The sequence below is a fragment of the Aphelocoma coerulescens genome, unplaced genomic scaffold, assembly GCF_041296385.1.
Source record: "Aphelocoma coerulescens isolate FSJ_1873_10779 unplaced genomic scaffold, UR_Acoe_1.0 HiC_scaffold_314, whole genome shotgun sequence".
In the NCBI taxonomy this organism is placed as follows: Eukaryota; Metazoa; Chordata; class Aves; order Passeriformes; family Corvidae; genus Aphelocoma; species Aphelocoma coerulescens.
In genome coordinates this window covers 105,321-129,988 of record NW_027183658.1, presented here as the reverse complement: position 1 = coordinate 129,988, position 24,668 = coordinate 105,321, and the positions used below count along the sequence as shown (strand labels likewise).

The 24,668-nt window shown below is 59.8% G+C and overlaps 1 protein-coding gene across 2 annotated transcripts; it reads right to left on the bottom strand.

Annotated features, from left to right (window-relative positions):
* Positions 1-5,526: 5,526 nt before the first annotated feature.
* On the bottom strand, positions 5,527-24,581 carry SERPINE1 (serpin family E member 1). Of its 2 annotated transcripts, XM_068999274.1 has the most exons (11): positions 24,421-24,581; positions 19,924-19,995; positions 16,626-17,194; positions 15,177-15,448; positions 13,036-13,266; positions 10,735-10,929; positions 8,860-9,058; positions 7,092-7,192; positions 6,895-6,981; positions 6,693-6,776; positions 5,527-5,684 (listed from the first exon to the last, which is right to left on the bottom strand). In XM_068999274.1, the coding sequence occupies exons 4-11, from the start codon at positions 15,445-15,447 to the stop codon at positions 5,647-5,649; spliced, it is 1,206 nt and encodes a 401-aa protein (XP_068855375.1). In that variant the 5' UTR covers position 15,448; positions 16,626-17,194; positions 19,924-19,995; positions 24,421-24,581; the 3' UTR covers positions 5,527-5,646. The 2 variants fall into 2 exon arrangements, with proteins under 2 accessions (XP_068855375.1, XP_068855376.1); XM_068999275.1 differs by lacking the exon at positions 24,421-24,581 and having other exon boundaries at positions 19,924-20,346.
* Between the last annotated feature and the right edge of the window lie 87 nt (positions 24,582-24,668).

The following is a 24,668-nucleotide window of genomic DNA, read 5'->3' as shown; positions in this document are numbered from 1 at the left end:
CCAACCGTGGTCAACCCAACTGTGGTCAACCCACCCGTGGTCAACTCAGTCATGGTCAACCCATCATGGTCAACCCAACCATGGTCAACCCAGCTGTGGTCAACCCACTTATGGTCAGCCCAGTCATGGTGAACCCACCTATGGTCAACCCAACCATAGTCAAGCCAACCATGGTCAGCTCATCATGGCCAACTCAGTCATGGTCAACCCAGTGTGGTCAACCCATCATGGTCAATCTCATCATGGTCAACCCAACCATGGTCAGCTCATCATGGTCAACCCACCTGTGGTCAACCCACCCATGGTCAACTCAGTCGTGGTCAACCCATCATGGTCAATCTCATCATGGTCAACCCAACCATGGTCAGCTCATCATGGTCAACCCACCTGCGGTCAACCCACCCATGGTCAACTCAGTCGTGGTCAACCCATCATGGTCAACCCAACCATGGTCAACCCAGCTGTGGTCAACCCACTCATGGTCAACTCAGTCATGGTCAACCAACTCAACTGTGGTCAACTTAACTGCAGTGAACCCAACCATGGTCAACCCACCCATGGTCAGCTCATCATGGTCAACCCAACTGTGGTCAACCCATCACGGGGTGGTGGTGGGGATCAAAATTGGGGTGGACCCCAAAACCCACCAGAGGAGAAGTTGTTTTGAGGGGCGAGAAGGTGGAATTTTGGGTGGAGAAGGTGGATTTTGATGGGAAAAGGTGGATTTTTGGGCAAAAGGGTGGATTCTGGGGGAGAAGGTGGAGTTTTGTGAGACAAGGTGGAATTTTTGGAGGGAAGAAGGTGGATTTTGGGAGAAAAAAGGCGGATTTGGGGGGAAAAAAGGTGGATTTAGGTGGAAAAGGTGGATTTTGGGGGGAAAACTTGGATTTTTCATGGAAAGGCTGAACTTTTGGGGGAGAAAATGTGGATTTTGTGAGGAAAAGGTGGATTTTTTGAGGAAAAAGTGGATTTTTTGGGAGACAAGGTGGATTTTCCGGGAGAAAGCTGGATTTTTGGGAGGAATGGTGCATTTTTGGGGGGGCAAGCAGGATTTTGGGGAGAAAAGTTGGATTTTTGGGAGGAATGAGGGTTTTTTGGGAGGAAATGGAGTCGTTTTGAGGGGATGGGGGCTTTTCAGTGGGAAAAGGGTTTTGGGGGGAAAAGACAGATTTTTTGATGGACAAGGAGTGGTTTTTTTGGGAAAAATGCATTTTTGGGGAAAAAAAGCATTTTTTTTAGGCAAAAAAGGCATTTTTTTGGGGAAAAAAAGGCATTTGGGGGGGAAGGCATTTTTTAGGAGAAAAAGACATTTTTTAGGAGAAAAAGGCTTTTATTTTGGGAAAAAAGGCATTTTTTAGGAAAAAAAGGCATTTTTTGGAGGAAAAAAACATTTTTTAGCAGAAAAATACATTTTTGGGAGGAAAAAGGCTTTTTTGAGGGAAAAAGGCATTTTTTAGCAGAAAAAGGCATTTTTGGGGGGAAAAAGGCTTTTTTTTAGGATAAAAAGGCATTTTTTAGGAAAAAAGGCTTTTTTTTTTGGGAAAAAGGCATTTTTTAGCAGAAAAAGGCCTTTTTTTGGGGAAAAAGGCATTTTTTAGGAGAAAAAGACATTTTTGGGAGGAAAAAGGCATTTTTTGGGGGGAAAAGACACATTTTGGAAGAAAACTCTCTTTCCCTGGCCCTAAACATCTTTGGTGTGGCGGGAAAAGCCATTTTTTGGTCGGAAAAGTGCTTTTTTTCACGGGAAAAACTCCATTTTTGGGCCCAAATCGGCCTTTTTGCACAATTCTTTCTTTCCGGGGCGGGAAAACGGATTTTTGGGGCGGGTTTTTTTGGGGTTTTACCTCTTGTAGACCACCTTGAGGTCCCTCCACTCGAGGAAGCTGCACATTTTGGGTTTCCTGGCCAGCACCACCTGCATGAGCTCCCGGACCATCTTCTTCTTGTCCTTGTCGGCCGTGGCCAGGTACCACTTCTGCAGCCGCAGCTTCCCTTGGCGGCTGAACAGCAGCATGAACCGCATCTGGGGGGGCTTGGGGGGTCACTGGGAGGGACTGGGAGCACTGGGAGAGGATTTGGGGCAGTTTTGGGGTGATTTGGGGGCGTTTGGGAGCTCGGGGAAAGGGTTGGGAGCGGGGGATTCTGGAGCTGCAGCTTCCCTTGGCGGCTGAAAATCGGCTGCAGCCGAGTCCGGGGGGGACTGGGGAGGTCACTGGGAGGGACTGGGAGCACTGGGAGGGGATTTGGGGCAGTTTTAGGGTGATTTGGGGGGGGATTTTGGGGGTCTGGGGATGGATTTGGGAGGGGTTGGAGGTCTGGGGATGGATTGGGGGGGGATTTGGGGGTCTGGGGATGGATTTGGGGGGGATTTGGGGGTCTAGGGAGGGATTTTGGGGGTATTTGGGGTGCTAGGAAAAGATTTTGGGGGGATTTGGGGGTCTGTGGATGGATTTTGGGGGTATTTGGGGGTCGGGATGGACTTTGAGGGGATTTGGGGGTCTGGGGATGGATTTTGGGGGGGATTTGGGGGTCTAGGGAGGGATTTGGGGCTCTGGGGATGGGTTTTGGGGGGGTGTTGGGGGTCTGTGGATGGATTTTGGAGGGATTGGAGGTCTGGGGAGTGATTTTGGGGGGTTTGGGGGTCTGGGGGTGGATTTGGGGGGGATTTAGGGGTCTGCAGATGGATTTTGGGGGTGTTGGGGGTCTGGGGATGGATTTTGTGGGATTTGGGAGGCAGGGGATGGATTTTGGGGGTATTTGGGGGTCTAGGGAGGGATTTGGGGCTCCGGGGATGGGTTTTGGGGAGGTGTTGGGGGTCTGGGGATGGATTTGGGGGGACTGGAGGTCTGGGGAGTGATTCTGGGGGTCTGGGGGTAGATTTGGGGGGATTTGAGGGTCTGGGGGTGGATTTGGGGGTCTGGGGAGGGATTTTGGGGGGCTTTGGGGGCTGGGGATGGATTTGGAAGGGATTTGGGGGTCTGGGGATGGATTTGGGGGGATTTGGGGGTCTGGGGATGGATTTTGGGGGGATTTGGGGGTCTGGGGATGGATTTTGGGGGGATTTGGTGGGGCTGGGGAGTCACGTGATGCCGGGGGGAGGGGAAGAGGTCACGTGGGAACGGATCCCGGGTGGGGAGGGGGCTTTCTCCCCGTGAGGAACCCTTGCCCAGGTCAGGGGGTCAAAGGTCAAAGGTCAACCCCAAGTCACGACCACCTCCCCTCCCCCCTCCCGTACCACGTGACGCCCCCTCAACCACGTGACTCCCGCCCCCGCCGCGCCCCTCCGCTCACCATGGCGCCGTGTCCCGGGGGAGGGGCCGCGGCCGAGGCCGGGGCCGGGGGTCGGGGGTAGGGGGGGGGGGTCAGGGAGGGGGTCCCGGAGGGGTTCCGGGGGTCGGGGGGGGTCGGACGGGGCCGCTCCGCGCCTCCGGCAGCGCCGCGCCGGGCCCGCCGCTTCCGGGTGTGACGTCACCGCGCATGCGCCGGCGCTCGGAGGGCGCGGCCTGTCGCCATGGCAACGCGGAAAGGGGCGTGGCCCGCAGCGAGGCAACGGGGAGGGGCTTCCGGCTAACGGGGCGGGGCGTTTCCATGGCAACGGCGAGGGGCGTGGCCTGTTGCCGAGGCAACCAGCGCGCGCGGCCCGCCAAGGCGCGGTTGTTGCCTTGGTAACGGGGAGGGGGCGTGGCCTAACGCCAAGGGGGGGGCGGGGCTGTTGCCTTGGCAACGTGGAGCCAATGTGGGCCAGGGTTCCGTGGCAACGGTTGCTATGGGGGTGTTGCTATGGTAACAGAGGAATTGGGGGGAAAAGGGGAATTTGGGGTGCTTTGGGGGAGATTTGGGGGCGGAAAAGGGGAATTTGGGGTCCTGGGACATGGTGGTGACCCCAACCCCAGGACAAGGTTGACCCCAGCACCGTGATGGGACATTGACCTCGACACCGGCACGCGTCGGTTGTTCCCAACACCGGGATCTGGGGTTGACCCCAACCCCAGGACACGACTGACCCCAACCCCAGGACAGGACTGACCCCATGACCAGGACACGGCTGACCCCATCACCAGGACAGGACTGACCCCAACCCCAGGACACGGCTGACCCCAGCCCCAAAATGGGACCTTGACCCCAACCCCAGGACAGGACTGACCACAGCCCCAGGCCAAGACTGACCACAACCCCAGGACAGGACTGACCCCATGACCGGGACACGACTGACCCCAATCCCAGGACAGGATTGACCCCAGCCTCAGGACAGGACTGACCCCAGCCCCAGGACACGGCCGACCCCAGCCCCAAAATGGGACCTTGACCCCAGCCCCAGGACAGGACTGACCCCAACCCCAGGACACGGCTGACCCCAACCCCAGGACACGACTGACCCCAGCCTCAAGACAGGACTGACCCCAACCCCAGGACACGACTGACCCCAACCCCAGGACACGGCTGACCCCAGCCCCAAAATGGGACCTTGATCCCAACCCCAGGACAGGACTGACCCCAACCCCAGGACAGGACTGACCCCATGACCAAGACACGACTGACCCCAACCCCAGGACACGACTGACCCCATCACCAGGACAGGACTGACCCCAACCCCAGGACACGGCTGACCCCAGCCCCAAAATGGGACCTTGATCCCAACCCCAGGACAGGACTGACCCCAACCCCAGGACAGGACTGACCCCATGACCAAGACACGACTGACCCCAACCCCAGGACACGACTGACCCCATCACCAGGACAGGACTGACCCCAACCCCAGGACAGGGCTGACCCCATGACCAGGACAGGACTGACCCCAACCCCAGGACAGGACTGACCCCAGCCCCAAAATGGGACGTTGACCCCAGCCCCAGGACAGGACTGACCCCATGACCAGGACATGACTGGCCCCAACCCCAGGACACGACTGACCCAATCCCCAGGACAGGACTGACCCCAGCCCCAAAATGGGACCTTGACCCCAACCCCAGGACAGGACTGACCCCATGACCAGGACATGACTGGCCCCAACCCCAGGACACGACTGACCCCAACCCCAGGACACGACTGACCCAATCCCCAGGACAGGACTGACCCCAGCCCCAAAATGGGACCTTGACCCAAACCCCAGGACAGGACTGACCCCATGACCGGGACACGACTGACCCCAATCCCAGGACAGGATTGACCCCAGCCTCAGGACAGGACTGACCCCAGCCCCAGGGCACGGCCGACCCCAGCCCCAAAATGGGACCTTGACCCCAGCCCCAGGACAGGACTGACCCCAACCCCAGGACACGGCTGACCCCAACCCCAGGACAGGACTGACCCCAACCCCAGGACACGACTGACCCCAACCCCAGGACAGGACTGACCCCATGACCAGGACACGATTGACCCCAGCCCCAGGACAGGACTGACCCCAGCCCCAAAATGGGACCTTGACCCCAACCCCAGGACAGGACTGACCCCAACCCCAGGACAGGACTGACCCCATGACCAGGACACGACTGACCCCATGCCCAGGTTGTGGGGGTGACCCCCCAATATATTAAACTCTCCCCAATAAATTACAGCTCCCAGCCCCACAGACCCCACGGGACCCCCGGTGTGGGGTGACCCCAGCTTGGGGTGTCCCCGATGTGGGGTGACCCCCCTGTGGGGCGCTCAGGGCTCCGTCACCTGCCCCACGAAGAGGACGGTACCTGTGGGGGGACAGAGAGGTCAGGAAGCACCCCCAGACCCAAATCTGTGGGGCAGAGACCCCCAAACCCAAATCTATGGGGCACAGACCCCCCCGATCCAATAAATGGAACATAAACCCCCCCAGACCCAAATCCGTGGGGTAGAGACCACTCCAAACCCAAATCTATGGGGCACAGACGCCCCCCAGACCCAATAAATGGAACATAACCCCCCCCAGACCCAAATCTGTGGGGTAGAGATCCCCCCAAACCCAAATCTATGGGGCATAGACCCCCCCAGACCCAATAAATGGAACATAAACCCCCCCAGACCCAAATCCATGGGGCAGAGACCCCCAACCCCCAAATCTGTGGGGCACAGCTCCCCCCCAGACCCAATAAATGGAACATAAAACCCCCCCAGACCCAAATCCGTGGGGCAGAGACCCCCCCAAAATCCACATCCATGGGGCACAGCTCCCCCCCAGACCCAATAAATGGAACATAAACCCCCCCCAGACCCAAATCTATGGGGCAGAGACCCCCCCAGACCCAATAAATGGAACATAAACCCCCCCAGACCCAAATCCATGGGGCAGAGACCCCCAAACCCCAAATCTGTGGGGCACAGACCCCCCCAGACCCAATAAATGGAACATAAAACCCCCCCAGACCCAAATCCGTGGGGCAGAGACCCCCCCAAAATCCACATCCATGGGGCACAGCTCCCCCCCAGACCCAATAAATGGAACATAAACCCCCCCCAGACCCAAATCTATGGGGCAGAGACCCCTCCCACACCAAATCAATGGAACATAACCCCCCCCAGACCCAAATCTATGGGGCAGAGACCCCTCCCACACCAAATCAATGGAACATAAACCCCCCCCAGACCCAAATCTATGGGGCAGAAACCCCTCCCACACCAAATCAATGGAACATAAACCCCCCCCAGACCCAAATCTATGGGGCAGAGACCCCCCCCAAACCCCACACCCAGCTGTCCCAGACCCCCCCAAACCCCCAAACCTGTGGGGCGGTGGCGGATGAGGAAGAGGAAGGGCCGATCCAGGAGGATTTCCAGGGGGGCCATGCGGGAATAAACCACGGCAGCTGCGGGATGGGGGGGGGGGGGAGGGGGAGGCTGTGAGACCCTCGAACCCCTCCCCCCCCCAAAAAGGGGTCCCAGACCCCCCCTCCCCCCCCTCAGGTGTCCCCAAATGTCCCCAACCTGAGGCCGAGGCCACCTCGGTGCCGTTTTCTGTCACCTCCATCCGAACCTTCTGCAGGACCTGGCCCAGCACCAGGTGCTCCTCACCTGGGGGGGGGAGGGGGGGAAATGTCGGGGGTCAGGACCCCCGGGTGACACCGAGGTGACACCCCCAGACCCCTTGGGGACCCCCAGGGGACCTCCCCGCACCCCCTTACCTGAGAGGGGGGAGAAGTCGGCGGCCTCGGGGTCGAAGAGGTCGAGGACCCCCAAGGACTTGAGGGGACCCCGGAGGTCCCAGGAGGTGTCCAGGGAGAAGCTGAGGGGTGGCCAGGGGTCACTTGGGGTGTCCGGTGTCCCCAAATGTCCCCTCCCGGTGTCCCCCAGTGTCCTTCTGCAGCTCACGAGGGTCCCCAGTGTCCCCCAGGGGGCCCCAAGGGTCACCGTCCCCAATGTCCCCAAAGGTCTGGGAGTTCCTGTCCCCAGTGTCCCCAGTGTCCCCAGTGTCCCCAAAGGTCTGGGAGTTCCTGTCCCCAGTGTCCCCAGTGTCCCCAATGTCCCCAAAGGTCTGGGAGTTCCTGTCCCCAGTGTCCCCAGTGTCCCCAACGCCCCCAGTGTCCCCAGCGTCCCCAATGTCCCCAAAGGTCTGGGAGTTCCTGTCCCCAGTGTCCCCCAGTGTCCCCAATGCCCCCAATGTCCCCAGCGTCCCCAATGTCCCCAGTATCCCCAGTGTCCCCAGTATCCCCAGTGTCCCCCAGTGTCCCCAATGCCCCCAATGTCCCCAGTGTCCCCAATGCCCCAGTGTCCCCAATATCCCCAGTATCCCCAGTGTCCCCAGTATCCCCAGTGTCCCCAGTGTCCCCCAGTGTCCCCAATGCCCCAGTGTCCCCAATATCCCCAGTGTCCCCAGTGTCCCCAATGCCCCAGTGTCCCCAATATCCCCAATGTCCCCAATGTCCCCAATACCCCCCGTGTCCCCAGTGTCCCCAATGTCCCCAACGTCCCCAGTGTCCCCAGTGTCCCCAATGCCTCAGTGTCCCCAATGTCCCCAGTGTCCCCCAGTGTCCCCAACGTCCCCAGTGTCCCCAATGTCCCCAGTGTCCCCAACGTCCCCAGTGTCCCCAGTGTCCCCGGTGTCCCCCAGTGTCCCCAACGTCCCCAATGTCCCCAATGCCCCCAGTGTCCCCCAGTGTCCCCAGTGTCCCCAGTGTCCCCAATGCCTCAGTGTCCCCAATGTCCCCAGTGTCCCCCAGTGTCCCCAACGCCCCCAATGTCCCCAGTGTCCCCAATGCCCCAGTGTCCCCAATATCCCCAGTGTCCCCAATGCCTCAGTGTCCCCAATGTCCCCAGTGTCCCCCAGTGTCCCCAATGCCCCCAATGTCCCCAGCGTCCCCAATGTCCCCAGTATGCCCAGTGTTCCCAGTATGCCCAGTGTCCCCCAGTGTCCCCCAATGCCCCCAATGTCCCCAGCATCCTCAGTGTCCCCAGTGTCCCCAGTATCCCCCAGTATCCCCAGTGTCCCCCAGTATCCCCAATGTCCCCAATGTCCCCAATGTCCCAGTGTCCCCAATATCCCCAGTGTCCCCAATATCCCCAGTATCCCCAGTGTCCCCCAGTGTCCCCAATATCCCCAGTGTCCCCAGTGTCCCCAATATCCCCAATGTCCCCAGTGTCCCCAATGCCCCAGTGTCCCCAATATCCCCAATGTCCCCAATGTCCCCAATACCCCCCGTGTCCCCAGTGTCCCCAATGTCCCCAACGTCCCCAATGTCCCCAGTGTCCCCAATGCCTCAGTGTCCCCAATGTCCCCAGTGTCCCCCAGTATCCCCAATGTCCCCAACGTCCCCAGTGTCCCCAGTGTCCCCAATGCCTCAGTGTCCCCAACATCCCCAATGCCCCAGTGTCCCCAGTGTCCCCAGTGTCCCCCAGTGTCCCCAGTGTCCCCAACGTCCCCAGTGTCCCCAGTGTCCCCGCAGTCGGTCTCACCGGGGCAGGACGAGCACGCGGGGGGCAGGGCTGAGGTTGGTCACCCAGTGGGTGACACTCCGCGCGTCCAGCAGCCGCGTGAGGGTGACAATGGGGACATCGCGCTCCAGGGGGGCCGCCAGCAGCAGGGCCACCTCCCCCCCCGCGTAGGGGACCTCGACCACCGTGTAGGGGACACCCTCGGGTGTCTCGAAGTCCCCTGGGGGTGACACGGGGGGGAGGGGTGGGTTAGAGGGGACACCAGGGGGACATGGGGGGGACAGGGGGTGACGGGGGGGAGACACACAGGGTGACACGGGGTGACCCAGGGTGACACGGGGAACCCCGGGGTGACCCAGGGTGACACGGGGAACCCCAGGGTGACACAAGGGGAACCCTCAGAGTGACCCAGGGTGACACGGGGAACCCCAGGGTGACACAAGGACACACACAGGGTGGCACAGAGTGACAGGGGGTGGACACAGGGGTGACACGGGGGCGGCAGGAGGTGACACAGGGACCCCCAGGGTGACACAGGGTGGACCCCAGGGTGACACGGGGGTGGCAGGAGGTGACAGGAGGTGACACAGGGACCCCCAGGGTGACACAGGGTGGACCCCAGGGTGACACGGGAGTGACAGGAGGTGACAGGAGGTGACACAGGGACCCCCAGGGTGACACAGGGTGGACCCCAGGGTGACACGGGGGCGGCAGGAGGTGACACAGGGACCTCCAGGGTGACACAGGGTGGACCCCAGGGTGACACGGGGGCGGCAGGAGGTGACACAGGGACCTCCAGGGTGACACAGGGTGGACCCCAGGGTGACACAGGAATGACAGGAGGTGACAGGAGGTGACACAGGGTGGACCCCAGGGTGACACAGGAGTGACAGGAGGTGACAGGAGGTGACACAGGGCGGACCCCAGGGTGACACAGGAGTGACAGGTGACACGAGGGGACCCCAGGGTGACACAGGGGTGACAGGAGGTGACAGGAGGTGACACAGGGTGGACCCCAGGGTGACACAGGAGTGACAGGAGGTGACACGAGGGGACCCCAGGGTGACACAGGGGTGACAGGAGGTGACAGGAGGTGACACAGGGACCCCCAGGGTGACACAGGGTGGACCCCAGGGTGACACAGGGGTGACAGGAGGTGACACAAGGGGACCCCCAGGGTGACACAGGAGTGACAGGAGGTGACAGGAGGTGACACGAGGGGACCCCAGGGTGACACAGGGTGGACCCCAGGGTGACACAGGAGTGACAGGTGACACGAGGGGACCCCAGGGTGACACAGGGGTGACAAGAGGTGACAGGAGGTGACACAGGGTGGACCCCAGGGTGACACAGGGGTGACAGAAGGTGACACGAGGGGACCCCAGGGTGACACAGGAGTGACAGGAGGTGACAGGAGGTGACACAGGGACCTCCAGGGTGACACAGGGTGGACCCCAGGGTGACACAGGAGTGACAGGAGGTGACAGGAGGTGACACAGGGACCCCCAGGGTGACACAGGGTGGACCCCAGGGTGACACAGGAGTGATAGGAGGTGACAGGAGGTGACACAGGGCGGACCCCAGGGTGACACAGGGGCGACAGGAGGTGACACAGGGACCCCCAGGGTAACCCAGGGGTGACAGGAGGTGACAGGAGGTGACACGAGGGGACCCCAGGGTGACACAGGGGTGACAGGAGGTGACAGGAGGTGACACAGGGACCCCCAGGGTGACACAGGGTGGACCCCAGGGTGACACAGGAGTGACAGGAGGTGACACGAGGGGACCCCAGGGTGACACAGGAGTGACAGGAGGTGACAGGAGGTGACACAGGGCGGACCCCAGGGTGACAGGAGGTGACAGGAGGTGACAGGAGGTGACAGGAGGTGCTCTCACCGCAGCTGAAGCGGTCGGCGCGGGCCATCATGGGCACGGTGACATCGGTGCCATCGGGGCGGCGGAAGGGACGCCCGCGGGTGGCACCGGGGGCGAACGGGGTCCCCCAACCCCCCCGGAAGAACTGGGCGCTGGCCAGGACCAGGCGAGTGCGGGGACCCAGAGCCCCGGGGGGGACCAGGCCGGCCACCAGCCCTGGAGGGGGGACAGAGGTGTCACCTCCCACCTCCCCAACCTCGTCGATCCCCCCCAAAAAAGGGACCCGAAATAATTGATACCCAAAAAAAAACCCCGTTGATTCCTCAAAAAAAACCCATTGAATCCCCCCAAAAAAGGGACCCAAAACCCATGGAACTCCCCAAAAAACCCCAGTGATTCCCGAAAAACCCCATTGATTCCTCAAAAAACCCCACTGATTCCTGAAAAACCCGTTGAACCCAAAAAACCCCACTGATCCCCCAAAAATACACATTGAACCCCCCAAAAACCCCATTGATCCCCCAAAAATACGCAATGAACCCCCAAAAAGCTCCATTGCACCCCTAAAAAAGGGTCCGAAAACCCATTGAACCCCCCAAAAAACCCCAGTGATTCCTGAAAAACCCCATTGATTCCCAAAAGACCCCACTGATCCCCCAAAAATACGCATTGAACCCCCCAAAAACTCCATTGATCCCAAAAAACCCCATTGATCCCCCCAAAAAACCCATTGATCCCCCAAAAATATGCATCGAACCCCCAAAAATACACATTGAACCCCAAAAAAAGCTCCATTGCACCCCTAAAAAAGGGTCCCAAAACCCATTGAACCCCCCAAAAACCCCGCTGATTCCCAAAAAACCCCATTCATTCCCAAAAAACCCCACTGATCCAAAAAAAACCCATTGATCCCCCAAAAATACGCATTGAACCCCCAAAAAGCTCCATTGCACCCCTAAAAACGGGACCCAAAACCCATTGAACCCCCCAAAAAACCCCAGTGATTCCTGAAAAATACACATTGAACCCCCCAAAAACCCCATTGATCCCCCAAAAAACCCCATTGATCCCCCAAAAATACGCAATGAACCCCCAAAAAGCTCCATTGCACCCCTAAAAAAAGGGTCCCAAAACCCATTGAACCCCCCCAAAAACCCCAATGATCCCCCAAAAGAGGAGGGGACCAGGCCGGCCACCAGCCCTGGAGGTGTTGGGGGCCTGAGGGGTGTCCCCAACCCCACTGATCCCCCCAAAAAAGGGACCTAAAACAATTGATCCCCCCAAAAAACCCCATTGAACCCCCCCCCAAAAAAGGGACCCGGGGTCCCCAAACTCATTGAATCCCCCCAAAAGAGGTCCCAGGGGTCCCCAAACCCATCACCCCCCACCCCAGAACTCCCAGCACCCATTGACCCCTCCCCAAAAAGGGATCCCAGGGGACCCCCAAACTCATTAAATCCCCCAAAAAAGGGTCCCCACACCCATAGCCCCCCCCCCCCCCCAAAAAAAGGGGTCCCGGGGTCCCCACACCCACACCCATCACCCCAAAAAGGGTCCCGGGGTCCCCACACCCATCACCCCCACCCCAAAAAGGGTCCCGGGGTCCCCACACCCACACCCATCACCCCAAAAAGGGTCCCCACACCCATAGACCCCCCCCCAAAAAAGTGGTCCCCACATCCATCACCCCAAAAAGGGTCCCCACACCCATCACCCCCCCCCAAAAAAAGGGGTCCCCACATGCATCACCCCAAAAAAGGGGTCCCGGGGTCCCCACACTCATCACCCCCCAAAAAAGGGGTCCCGGGGTCCCCACACCCATCACCCCCCCCAAAAAAAGGGGTCCCGGGGTCCCCACACCCATCACCCCCACCCCAAAAAGGGTCCCCACACCCCCCGCCCCCTCCCCAAAAAAAGGGGTCCCGGGGTCCCCGCACCCATCACCCCAAAAAGGGTCCCCACACCCATCACCCCCCCAAAAAGGGGTCCCGGGGTCCCCACACCCATCACCCCCCAAAAAGGGGTCCCGGGGTCCCCACACCCATCACCCCCACCCCAAAAAGGGTCCCCCCACCCCCCGCCCCCTCCCCAAAAAAAGGGGTCCCGGGGTCCCCGCACCCATCACCCCAAAAAGGGTCCCCACACCCATCACCCCCCCAAAAAGGGGTCCCGGGGTCCCCACACCCATCACCCCCACCCCAAAAAGGGTCCCCACACCCATCACCCCCACCCCAAAAAGGGGTCCCGGGGTCCCCACACCCATCACCCCCACCCCAAAAAGGGTCCCCCCACCCCGCGCCCCCTCCCCTCCGGGGGTCTCACCCTGGGTCCTCTCCCTGGCCCAGGCGTTGAGGAGGCTCCGCGCCCCCTCCCCCCGCCCGAAATCCACGCGGGCGACGCTGCGGGGCCCGAGGGCTCGGAGGAGCCGGGCGACGAAGCCGGGGCTCAGGGCCACCCCCCGGGCCACAAAGAGCCCCTCGGCCACCGCCAGCACGTGGCCGGGTCCCCGCAGAGCCCGGCGCAGCCCCCGCAGCTCGGCCGAGACCTCCGAGCCTGCGGGGGAAACTGAGTCACGGAGGGGGGAGGGGACAGCGGGGGACGTGTCGCCACCGTCCCTCCCCCCAACCCCCCCCCCCCCAATGGGGACACGGAGCTCAGAGGGTCCCCTGTGGGAGTGGGGACACATCGCCACCACCCCCAGGGGGACTGGGACCCCAAAGTGTCACCTGTGGGGACGGGGACCCCAAAATGTCCCCTATGGGAATCCATCCCCCACCGCCCCCATGGGGACAGGGACCCCAAAATGTCCCCTATAGGAATCCATCCCCCACCTCCCCCATGGGGACAGGGACCCCAAAATGTCCCCTGTGGGGACGGGGACCCCAAAATGTCACCTGTGGGGAGGGGGACCCCAAAGTGTCACCTGTGGGGACGGGGACCCCAAAATGTCCCCTATGGGAATCCATCCCCCACCTCCCCCATGGGGACAGGGACCCCAAAATGTCCCCTATAGGAATCCATCCCCCACCTCCCCCATGGGGACAGGGACCCCAAAATGTCCCCTGTGGGGACGGGGACCCCAAAATGTCACCTGTGGGGAGGGGGACCCCAAAGTGTCACCTGTGGGGACGGGGACCCCAAAATGTCACCTGTGGGGAGGGGGACCCCAAAGTGTCACCTGTGGGGACGGGGACCCCAAAATGTCACCTGTGGGGACGGGGACCCTAAAGTGTCACCTGTGGGGACAGGGACCCCAAAGTGTCCCCTATGGGAATCCATCCCCCACCACCCCCGTGGGGACAGGGATCCCACATCCCAGCTCCCACAATGGGGACAGGGACCCCAAAATGTCCCCTGTGGGGACGGGGACCCCAAAGTGTCACCTGTGGGGACAGAGACCCCCCAATGTCCCCTATGGGAGTCCATCCCCCACCTCCCCCGTGGGGACAGGGACCCCAAAGTGTCCCCTATAAGGACCCTCGGGATGTGTCCCCCCCTCCCTGATTGGGACAAGGACCTCAAATCCCACCCCCAATAGGGACAATGACCTCGAGGTGTCCCCCATGGGGACAAGGACCTCAAATCCCACCCTCCATGGGGACAAGGACCTCAAATCCCACCTCCTATAGGGACAGGGACCTCGAGGTGTCCCCCATGGGTCAAGGACCTCAAATCCCACCCTCCATGGGGACAAGGACCTCAAATCCCACCCCCTATAGGGACAATGACCTCGGGGTGTCCCCCATGGGGACAAGGACCTCAAAGCCCACCCTCCATGGGGACAAGGACCTCGAGGTGTCCCCAATGACCTCAAATCCCACCCTCCATGGGGACAAGGACCTCAAATCCCACCTCCTATAGGGACAAGGACCTCGAGGTGTCCCCCATGGGTCAAGGACCTCAAATCCCACCCTCCATGGGGACAAGGACCTCAAATCCCACCCCCTATAGGGACAATGACCTCGGGGTGTCCCCCATGGGTCAAGGACCTCAAATCCCACCCTCCATGGGGACAAGGACCTCAAATCCCACCCTCCATGGGGACAAGGACTTCGGGGTGTCCCCCATGGGGCCAAGGACCTCAAATCCCACCCTCCATGGGGACAAGGACCTTGGGGTGTCCCCCATGGGGCCAAGGACCTCAAATCCCACCCTCCATGGGGACAAGGACCTCGAGGTGTCCCCCATGGGGACAAGGACCTCAAATCCCACCCTCCATGGGGACAAGGACTTCGGGGTGTCCCCCTATAGGGACAAGGACCTCAAATCCCACCCTCCATGGGGACAAGGACCTCGGGGTGTCCCCAGTGACCTCAAATCCCACCCTCCATGGGGACAAGGACCTCAAATCCCACCCTCCATGGGGACAAGGACCTCGGGGTGTCCCCAATGACCTCAAATCCCACCCTCCATGGGGACAAGGACCCCAAAGTGTCCCCTCCATGTCCCCTGTCCCCCCTCACCGTCGATGCTGAAGCCGGTGGCCTCCTCCAGCTGCCTCCGGCCCCTCCCGGCTGTGGCCACCTGCAGGGCCACCAGCACCGAGGTGGCCCCGTAGGGCGCGAACACGACGTTGGTGTCTCCTCGGGGTCCCAGCGCCGCCCGGAACAGCCGCAGCCCGAAATCTGTCACCAGCTGGGACACTCGGCCCGGTTCCGGTGTCCCTGCACCCCCCAGGGCCACCAGGGCCACCAGGGCCACCAGGGCTACCAGGGACGTCAGGGTGACCCGCATCCTGGAGGGACATGGGCGTCACTGGGGACACTGAGGCAGCCCCCTCCCCTCCCAGGGGACCCCGGTGCCTGGGGGTCACTGAGGTGACACTTGGGGTGGCACCAGGGGTGGTCCCAGTCCTGCTGTCACCTCCAGTCCCGATCCCAATCCTAAACCCTGTCCCAGTCCTGGTGTCACCTCCAGTCCCAATCCTGATCCTAAACCCGGTCTCAGTCTTGGTGTCACCTCCAGTCCCAATCCTGATTCTAAACCCTGTCCCAGTCCTGCTGTCACCTCCAGTCCTGATCCCGATCCTAAACCCAGTCCCAGTCCCAGTCCTGCTGTCACCTCCAGTCCCAATCCTGATCCTAAACCCGGTCCCAGTCTTGGTGTCACCTCCAGTCCCAATCCTGATTCTAAACCCAGTCCCAGTCCTGCTGTCACCTCCAGTCCCGATCCCAATCCTAAACCCAGTCCCAGTCCTGGTGTCATCTCCAGTCCCAATCCTGATCCTAAACCCAGTCCCAGTCTTGGTGTCACCTCCAGTCCCGATCCCAATCCTAAACCCAGTCCCAGTCCTGCTGTCATCTCCAGTCCCAATCCTGATCCTAAACCCAGTCCCAGGCCCAGTCCTGCTGTCACCTCCAGTCCCGATCCTGATCCTAAACCCAGTCCCAGTCTTGGTGTCACCTCCAGTCCCAATCCTGATCCTAAACCCAGTCCCAGTCCTGGTGTCATCTCCAGTCCCAATCCTGATCCTAAACCCAGTCCCAGTCCTGCTGTCACCGCCAGTCCTGATCCCGATCCTAAACCCAGTCCCAGTCCTGGTGTCATCTCCAGTCCCAATCCTGGTTTTAAACCCAGTCCCAGTCCCAGTCCCAGTCCCAGCCCCAGTCCCAGTTCCAGTCCTGCTGTCATCCCCAGTCCTAATCCTAACCCTAATCCCAGTCCCGGTGCCGATCCCAGTTTTAGTCCCAGTTCTGGTCCCAATCCCAGTCCTGCTGCTGGTCCCAGTCCCCGTTTTGGTCCCAATCCCCGTTTTGGTCCCAGTCCTGGTCGCAGTCCTGGTCCTGGTCCTGATCGCAGTCCCGGTCCTGGTCCTGATCCCAGTCCCAATCCCAGTCCCGGGGCTGGTCCCAGTCCCAATCCTGGTCCCAGTCCCAGTCCTGGTGCTGGTCCCGGTCCTGCCGCCCCCTCACCTCTCTCTGGTCTCAGTCCCGGTTCCGCTGTCCCGGTATCAGCTCCGGTTTTGATCCCAGTATCCCGACACTGGTCCTGGTCTCACTCCTGGTGTCCCGGTCCCAGTCCCGGTTTCGGTCCCGGTCTCAGTCCCAGTGTCCTGCTCCCGATCCCGGTGTCACTCCTGGTGTGCCGCTGTCGTTCCCGGTGTCCCGATCCCGGGTCCTGGTGTCCCGATGTCCCGATCCCGGATCTGATCTCGGTGCCGATGTCCCGATCCCGATGTCCCGGTCCCGGTGCCGATGTCCCGATCCCGGTCCCGGTGCCGATGTCCTGACCCCGATGTCCCGATCCTGGACCCGGTGCCGATGTCCCGATCCCGATGTCCCGATCCCGGACCTGATCTCGATCCCGATGTCCCGGTCCCGGTGCCGATGTCCCGGTCCCGGACCTGATCTCGATCCCGATGTCCCGGTCCCGGTGCCGATGTCCCGGTCCCGGACCTGATCTCGATCCCGATGTCCCGGTCCCGGTCCCGATGTCCCGGTGCTGTTCCCGTCTCTGGAGCCGCCTCCGGCCCCGACGGCGCCTTTAAAGGGAGGGGCGGGGGCGGGGGGGGCCCCGGTGAGGGGGGGGGGGGGATTTCCACTCGTGTCCCCCCCTTACGTCACCACCCGTGTCCCTTCCCATGACCCCTGTGACCCCCCCCTCCCCGGTGTCACCCGTGACCCCTGTGACCCCCCCGGTGTCCCCTGTGACCCCCCGTGACCCCCAATGTCGCCATGCCCCCCATGTCCCCCCCCATGCCCCCCCCATGTCCCCCCATGTCCCCCCCGTGTCCCCAGTGTCCCCTGGGTGTCCCTGCCCCCCCCCCGCACCCCGCTGTCACCCCGGGGTGACGCCAGGGCCCCTTCCTGCGGGGTGACGTGGTGGCAGCTGTGGTGACATCGAGGACCGGGGGGGGGGGGGGGGGGTGGAAATTGGGGGTGTCCAAAGGTCCCTCCGGGGTCAGGGGTCTGTTCCAGCGTCCCATAAACACCCCCAGTGCCCCATAGACCCTATAGACCCCATAGACCCCCCCTGGAACCCTATAGCCCCCCTATAGAACCCCATAGACCCCCCCTCAGTGCACCTTAGCCCCTCCATAGGCCCCATAGACGCCCTATAGAATCCCATAACTCCCTGCAGACCTCAAAGCCCCTCACAGAACCCCACAGCCCCCCCAGTGCCCCATAAACCCCCCCTTAGACTCCCACAGATCCCATAGCCCCCTATAGAACCCCATAAACCCCCATAGCCCCCCCACAGACCCCATAGCCCCCTATAGAACCCCATAACCCCCATAGCCCCCCACAGACCCCATAGCCCCCTATAGAACCCCATAACCCCCATAGCCCCCCCACAGACCCCATAGCCCCCTATAGAACCCCATAACCCCCATAGCCCCCCCACAGACCCCATAGCCCCCCCATAGACCCTATAGACCCCATAGCCCTCTATAGCACCCCATAACCCCATAGACCCCCCCTATAGAACCCCATAACCCCCCACAGACCCTATAGCTCCCCCATAGCACCTCATAACCCCCCATATCCCCTGTAGACCCCATAACCTCCCTATAGAACCCCATAGTCCCTATAGACCCCATAGACCCCCCTATAGAACCCCATAGCCCCTATAGACCCCATAACCCCCCTATAGAACCCCATAGCCCCTATAGACCCCATAACCCCCTATAGAACCCCATAGACCCTGTAGACCCCATAACCTCCCTATAGAACCCCATAGCCCCTATAGACCCCATAACCCCCCTATAGAACCCCATAGCCCCTATAGACCCCATAACCCCCTATAGAACCCCATAGACCCTGTAGACCCCATAACCTCCCTATAGAACCCCATAGACCCTATAGAACCCCATAACCTCCCTATGGAACCCCATAGACCCTATAGAACCCCATAGACCCTATAGAACCCCATAACCCTCCCCCATAACCTCCCCCTCCTCCATTTGGGTCCCTCCCCCCCAAACCCCCCAATCCCAAAATACCTCTGGAAAAAAAAAATCCCATTTTTTTGCTTTCCGGCGCCTTTTTTTTTTTTTTCTTTTTTTTTTTGCCCAAACTTGGCCATTGTGGGGGCGCGGGGAAAGGAGTAAAAGGACAGGAATTTCCTCAGGAACCCAAAATCGCCTCTTTTCCACCCAAAATAGGAGCCGGGACCGCGATTATTCATTGTGGGGTGGGGAGGGGGAGGGTGGGACACGTCTGGTCACGTTCAGACACGCGTGTGACAAGGGGGGGGGACACGGGGACATCCCCTGCTGACGTCACGTGTGGGGAAAGGTGGGACGACCCCCCCCCCAAAAAAAAAAAAAAACGGAATCCCCCAAAATTCTCCCCCAAAAAATCGGAACTTCCCCGAAATCCCCCTCAAAAATCCACAAAGCCCCCAAATTTTCCCCAAAACCCCAGAACATCCCCCTAAATCCTCCCAAAACACCGGAACCCCCCCAAACTCCCCCAAAATCCAGCCTCCCTCCCAAATTCCCCCAGAACCCCCCCAGATTCCCCCCCAAAATCCCCCCAAAGCCCCAAACCTCCCCAAAACCCCACAACCACCCCAAACTCCCCCCAATTTCACCCAGACCCCCCCCAAGAGCCCCCCAAAATCCAGACCGTCCCCCAAAACTCCCCTCACTCACCCAGACTCTCCCCCCCAAAATTCCCCCAAAATCCCCCCCACCCACCCAGCCCCCCCAGGACCCCAAACCCCACCCCGGGGATCCCCCAAAACCCTCCCTGGGACCCTCAACCTCCCCCCAGGACCCCAAATCCCCTCAGGGAGTCCCCAAACCCCTCCAGGGACCCCAAAAACCTCACCCAGGACACCAAAACCCCCCCTGGATACCCCTCAAACCCCACCCAGGACCCCTCTCCAGGTCCCCCCACCCCTCCAGCACCCTGAGGGACCCCCAGGTTCCCCCCCCAAAACCCACCCTGAGACCCCAAAATCCTCCCTGGGATCTTCAATCTCCCCTCCCCACCCTCGAGATCCCAAATCCCTTCCAGGACCCCAAAACCCCCCTGGGATCCCCCAAACCCCACCCAGGTCCCCCCCCCCCCCAGCACCCAGACCCCCCCCCCGGGGGTGACTCAGGTCGGGGTGACTCAGTTGGGTCTCGGCTCCTTCCTGTGGGGTCCCTTTGGGAATGGGGGTGTCGGATCCAGCTCATCCCAAATTCCTCATGATTCACCCCAAAAACGGGCACTGAGCCCCCCCCCCCAAAAAAAAACCAACCCGAATCCATCTCAAGACCTCACTGTAACCCCAAAACGAAAGGGATTTGTCCTAAAAACTTCCGCAGAGTCAAATTCACAGGGATTTGCCCTAAAATTGCACAGATCCAGCCCGAAATTCAGGCGGATTCACCCCAAAACATCACTGCACCCCAAAACTTAAGGAATTCACCCCAACACCTCCCACAGACCCAGATTGGGAGAGATTCACCCCAAAATCACATGGATTCACCCCCAAATCTCCATGGATTCACCCCCAAATCCACATGGATTCACCCCAAAGCCTCACCAGACCTGAAACTTTAGGAATTCGCCCCAAAACCTCCCACAGATCCAGATGAGGACAGATTCACCCCAAATCCACATGGATTCACCCCAAAACCCCAGTGTACACCAAAACTTCAAGAATTCACCCCAAAACCTCCCACAGATCCAGAGGAGGACAGATTCACCCCAAATCCACGTGGATTCACCCCAAAACCCCGGTGTACACCAAAACTTCAAGAATTCACCCCAAAACCTCCCACAGATCCCGATGAGGACAGATTCACCCCAAATCCACATGAACTCACCCCAAAACCACACAGATTCACCCCCAAATCTCCATGGATTCACCCCAAAACCCACATGGATCCACCCAAAGCCTCCCTGTACCCCAAAACTGAAGGGATTCACCCCAAAAAACCTCCAGCAGACCCCAAACCTGTCCCCCCACCCAGCATTGTCACCTCCCCCCATGGCACTGACACCCCACAGGGGCGTCCCGAGTCCCCATCCCGTGTCCCAAATCCCGTGTCCTGTGTCCCCATCCCGTGTCCCAAATCCTGTCCCGTGTCCTGTGTCCCAAATCCCACGTCCCGTGTCCCAAATCCTGTCCCGTGTCCCAAATCCCGTGTCCCCAATCCTGTGTCCCCATCCCATGTCCCAAATCCTGTCCCGTGTCCCAAATCCCATGTCCCCAATCCTATGTCCCCATCCCATGTCCCAAATCCCGTGTCCCCATCCCATGTTCCAAATCCTGTGTCCCATGTCCTGTGTCCCCATCCCATGTCCCAAATCCCATGTCCCCATCCCGTGTCCCAAATCCTGTCCCATGTCCCATGTCCCAAATCCTAAATTCCGCGTCCCCCTCCATGTCCCACATCCCCATCCCGTGTCCCCATCCCATGTCCCAAATCCTGTCCCGTGTCCCAAAGCCCGTGTCCCCAATCCTGTGTCCCCATCCCATGTCCCAAATCCCATGTCCCCAATCCCATGTTCCAAATCCTGTGTCCCATGTCCTGTGTCCCCATCCCATGTCCCAAATCCCGTCCCCATCCCGTGTCCCAAATCCTGTGTCCTGTGTCCACATCCCGTGTCCCAAATCCTGTCCCGTGTCCCAAATCCCGTGTCCCCAATCCTGTGTCCCCATCCCGTGTCCCAAATCCTGTCCTGTGTCCCCATGTCCCAAATCCTAAATTCCGTGTCCCCCTCTGTGTCTCACTTCCCCATCCCGTGTCCCCATCCCATGTCCCAAATCCTGTCCAGTGTCCCAAATCCTGAATTTCGTGTCCCCCCCCATGTCCCAAATCCCCATCCCGTGTCCCGTGTCCTGTGTCCCCATCCTATGTCCCAAATCCCATGTCCCCATCCCGTGTCCCAAAACTCCTGTCCCACCTCAGCGCATCCTATGTCCCCACCTTGTGTCCCCTGTCCCCATCCCGTGTCCCCATCCCGTATCCCATGTCCCCATTCTGTGTTCCATGTCCCCATCCCACATCTCCACCCTGAGTCCCACCATGTCCCTGTCCCATGTCCCATGTCCCATATCCCATATCCCCTATCCCATGTCGCATATCCCATATCCCATGTCCCGTGTCCCACCATGTCCTTGTCCCATGTCCCATGTCCCATGTCGCATATCCCATATCCCATATCCCATATCCCATATCCCATATCCCATATCCCACCATGCCTTTGTCCCATGTCCCATGTCCCACATCCGGACCCTATATCCCATGTCCCATGTCCCACCATGTCCTTGTCCCATGTCCCCTGTCCCACACTCCCATCCCGTGTCCCACCATGTCCTTGTCCCATATCCCATATCCCATATCCCATATCCCACGTCCCATGTCCCATGTCCCATATCCCATATCCCATATCCCATATCCCATATCCCATATCCCATATCCCATGTCCCACGTCCCACACTCCCATTCCTTGTCCCATATCCCATATCCCATATCCCATATCCCATATCCCATATCCCATATCCCATGTCCCATGTCCCATGTCCCACCATGTCCTTGTCCCATGTCCCATGTTGCACATCCCATATCCCATATCTAATATCCGATATCCCATATCCCATATCCCACCATGCCTTTGTCCCATGTCCCATGTCCCACATCCTGACCCCATATCCCATATCCCATGTCCCATGTCCCACCATGTCCTTGTCCCATGCCCCTCCCACACTCCCATCCCGTGTCCCACCATGTCCTTGTCCCATATCCCATATCCCATATCCCATATCCCATATCCCATATCCCATGTCCCATGTCCCATATCCCATGTCCTATGTCCCATGTCCCATGTCCCATGTCCCATATCCCATATCCCATGTCCCACCTCCCCACCCCATGTCCCATTTCCCACACTCCCATTCCTTGTCCCACATCCCATATCCCATATCCCATATGCCATATCCCATATCCCATATCTCATATCCCATATCCCCTATCCTATATCCCACCATGCCTTTGTCCCATATCCCATGCCCCACATCCTGACCCCATATCCCATATCCCATGTCCCACCATGTCCTTGTCCCATGCCCCTCCCACACTCCCAACCCGTGTCCCACCACGTCCTTTGTCGGTGAAGATGAAACAGGAAAGCCCTATAAATACGATTGCCTGACAAAAGATTTTGGGAATATGAAAACCGTGAGCGACATCGAAATGAAAGCCGCCTTTGACTTATCAAGCCTTAGTTACTGAACAACTGGAAAACAATGGCATGGCCGACTGAAGATAATCCCCTCTTGACTGAACAATCCCCTCTGCTTGCAGACAGGTCCAAGGGTCAGAGCAGACCCTACTAGCTCAGCAGAAGGGGTCCAAAGAGTAGTTTTTAGGAGTTAAAATGTAACACTCTATGGTAATGGAATAACCCTTATAGGCTGTATGTAAATGCTATAGGATTTGTACCTCGTACTAGATTGGCTAGTGAGAATTAGAATATTCAGTACAGAAGAGGATTTATTGTATTGTAACGGGGACGTCGGTCTCTTTTTCTTACTTTCTCTCTCGCCCTCTTTTTACTTACTCTCGCCCTCTCTCTCTCTCCCTCTCTCCCTTACTCCGCTTTTACTTCAGGTCTGCTCCGAGCTGCGGCTGGCAGCTCCAAGCACTGCCCCTGCACCCACGCCCTTTGCAATAAACCGCGTGTTCCAAGATCTGACTTCAGAGATCTCTCGTCTCCGTCCGTCCCGACCGTCCAACCCACCCAAGCTCCTCCATCCTTGTCCCATGTCCCATGTCCCACACTCCCATCCCGTGTCCCACCATGTCCGTGTCCCATATCCCATGTTCTATGTCCCACCATGTCCTTGGCCCATGTCCCACACTCCCACCCCGTGCCCATGTCCTTGTCCCAAGTCCCCTGTCCCACACTCCCATCCTGTGTCCCACCATGTCCTTGTCCCATGTCCCATGTCCCACACTCCCACCCCGTGCCCATGTCCTTGTCCCATGCCCCTCCCACACTCCCATCCTGTGTCCCACCATGTCCTTGTCCCATGTCCCATGTCCCACACTCCCACCCCGTGCCCATGTCCTTGTCCCATGCCCCTCCCACACTCCCATCCTGTGTCCCACCATGCCCCTGTCCCATATCCCATGTTCCATATCCCACCATGTCCTTGTCCCAAGTCCCCTGTCCCACACTCCCATCCTGTGTCCCACCATGTCCTTGTCCTGTGTCCTCTGTCCCACACTCCCACCCCCTGTCCTTGTCCCACATCCCCCGTCCCACACTCCCATCCCATGTCCCACCATGTCCTTGGCCCATGTCCCCTGTCCCACACTCCCATCCTGTGTCCCACCATGTCCTTGTCCCATATCCCATGTTCCATGTCCCACCATGTCCTTGGCCCATGTCCTATGTCCCACACTCCCATCCCGTGTCCGTGTCCTTGTCCCAAGTCCCCTGTCCCACACTCCCATCCTGTGTCCCACCATGTCCTTGTCCTGTGTCCTCTGTCCCACACTCCCACCCCCTGTCCTTGTCCCACATCCCCCGTCCCACACTCCCATCCCGTGTCCCACCATGTCCTTGTCCCACATCCCCTGTCCCACACTCCCATCCCGTGTCCCACCATGTCCTTGTCCCAAGTCCCCTGTCCCACACTCCCATCCCGTGTCCATGTCCTTGCCCCATGTCCCATGTCCCATGTCCCACACTCCCATCCCATGTCCCACCATGTCATTGCCCCGTGTCCCCTGTCCCACACCCCTGCCCTGTGCCTCACATCCTGACGGGAAGAGGACGTGGCCTTCGAGACACCAGGACGTGCCCTGAGGAATCTCCTGGACCTCGAGGGAGCGGCACCGGGCACGAAAGGACACCTGGTGTCCTGTGCGGTGGCACATTCCAGGAACAGGGTGGTGGCACTTGTTGCTCTGCTCCTGGCACCTGCGGCTCCTGTTTCATCCCTCCCACCTCTTTTTATTGTGACCAAAGGTCCTCCTCAAGTATCTTCCGTGTCCCCAGTCCCGC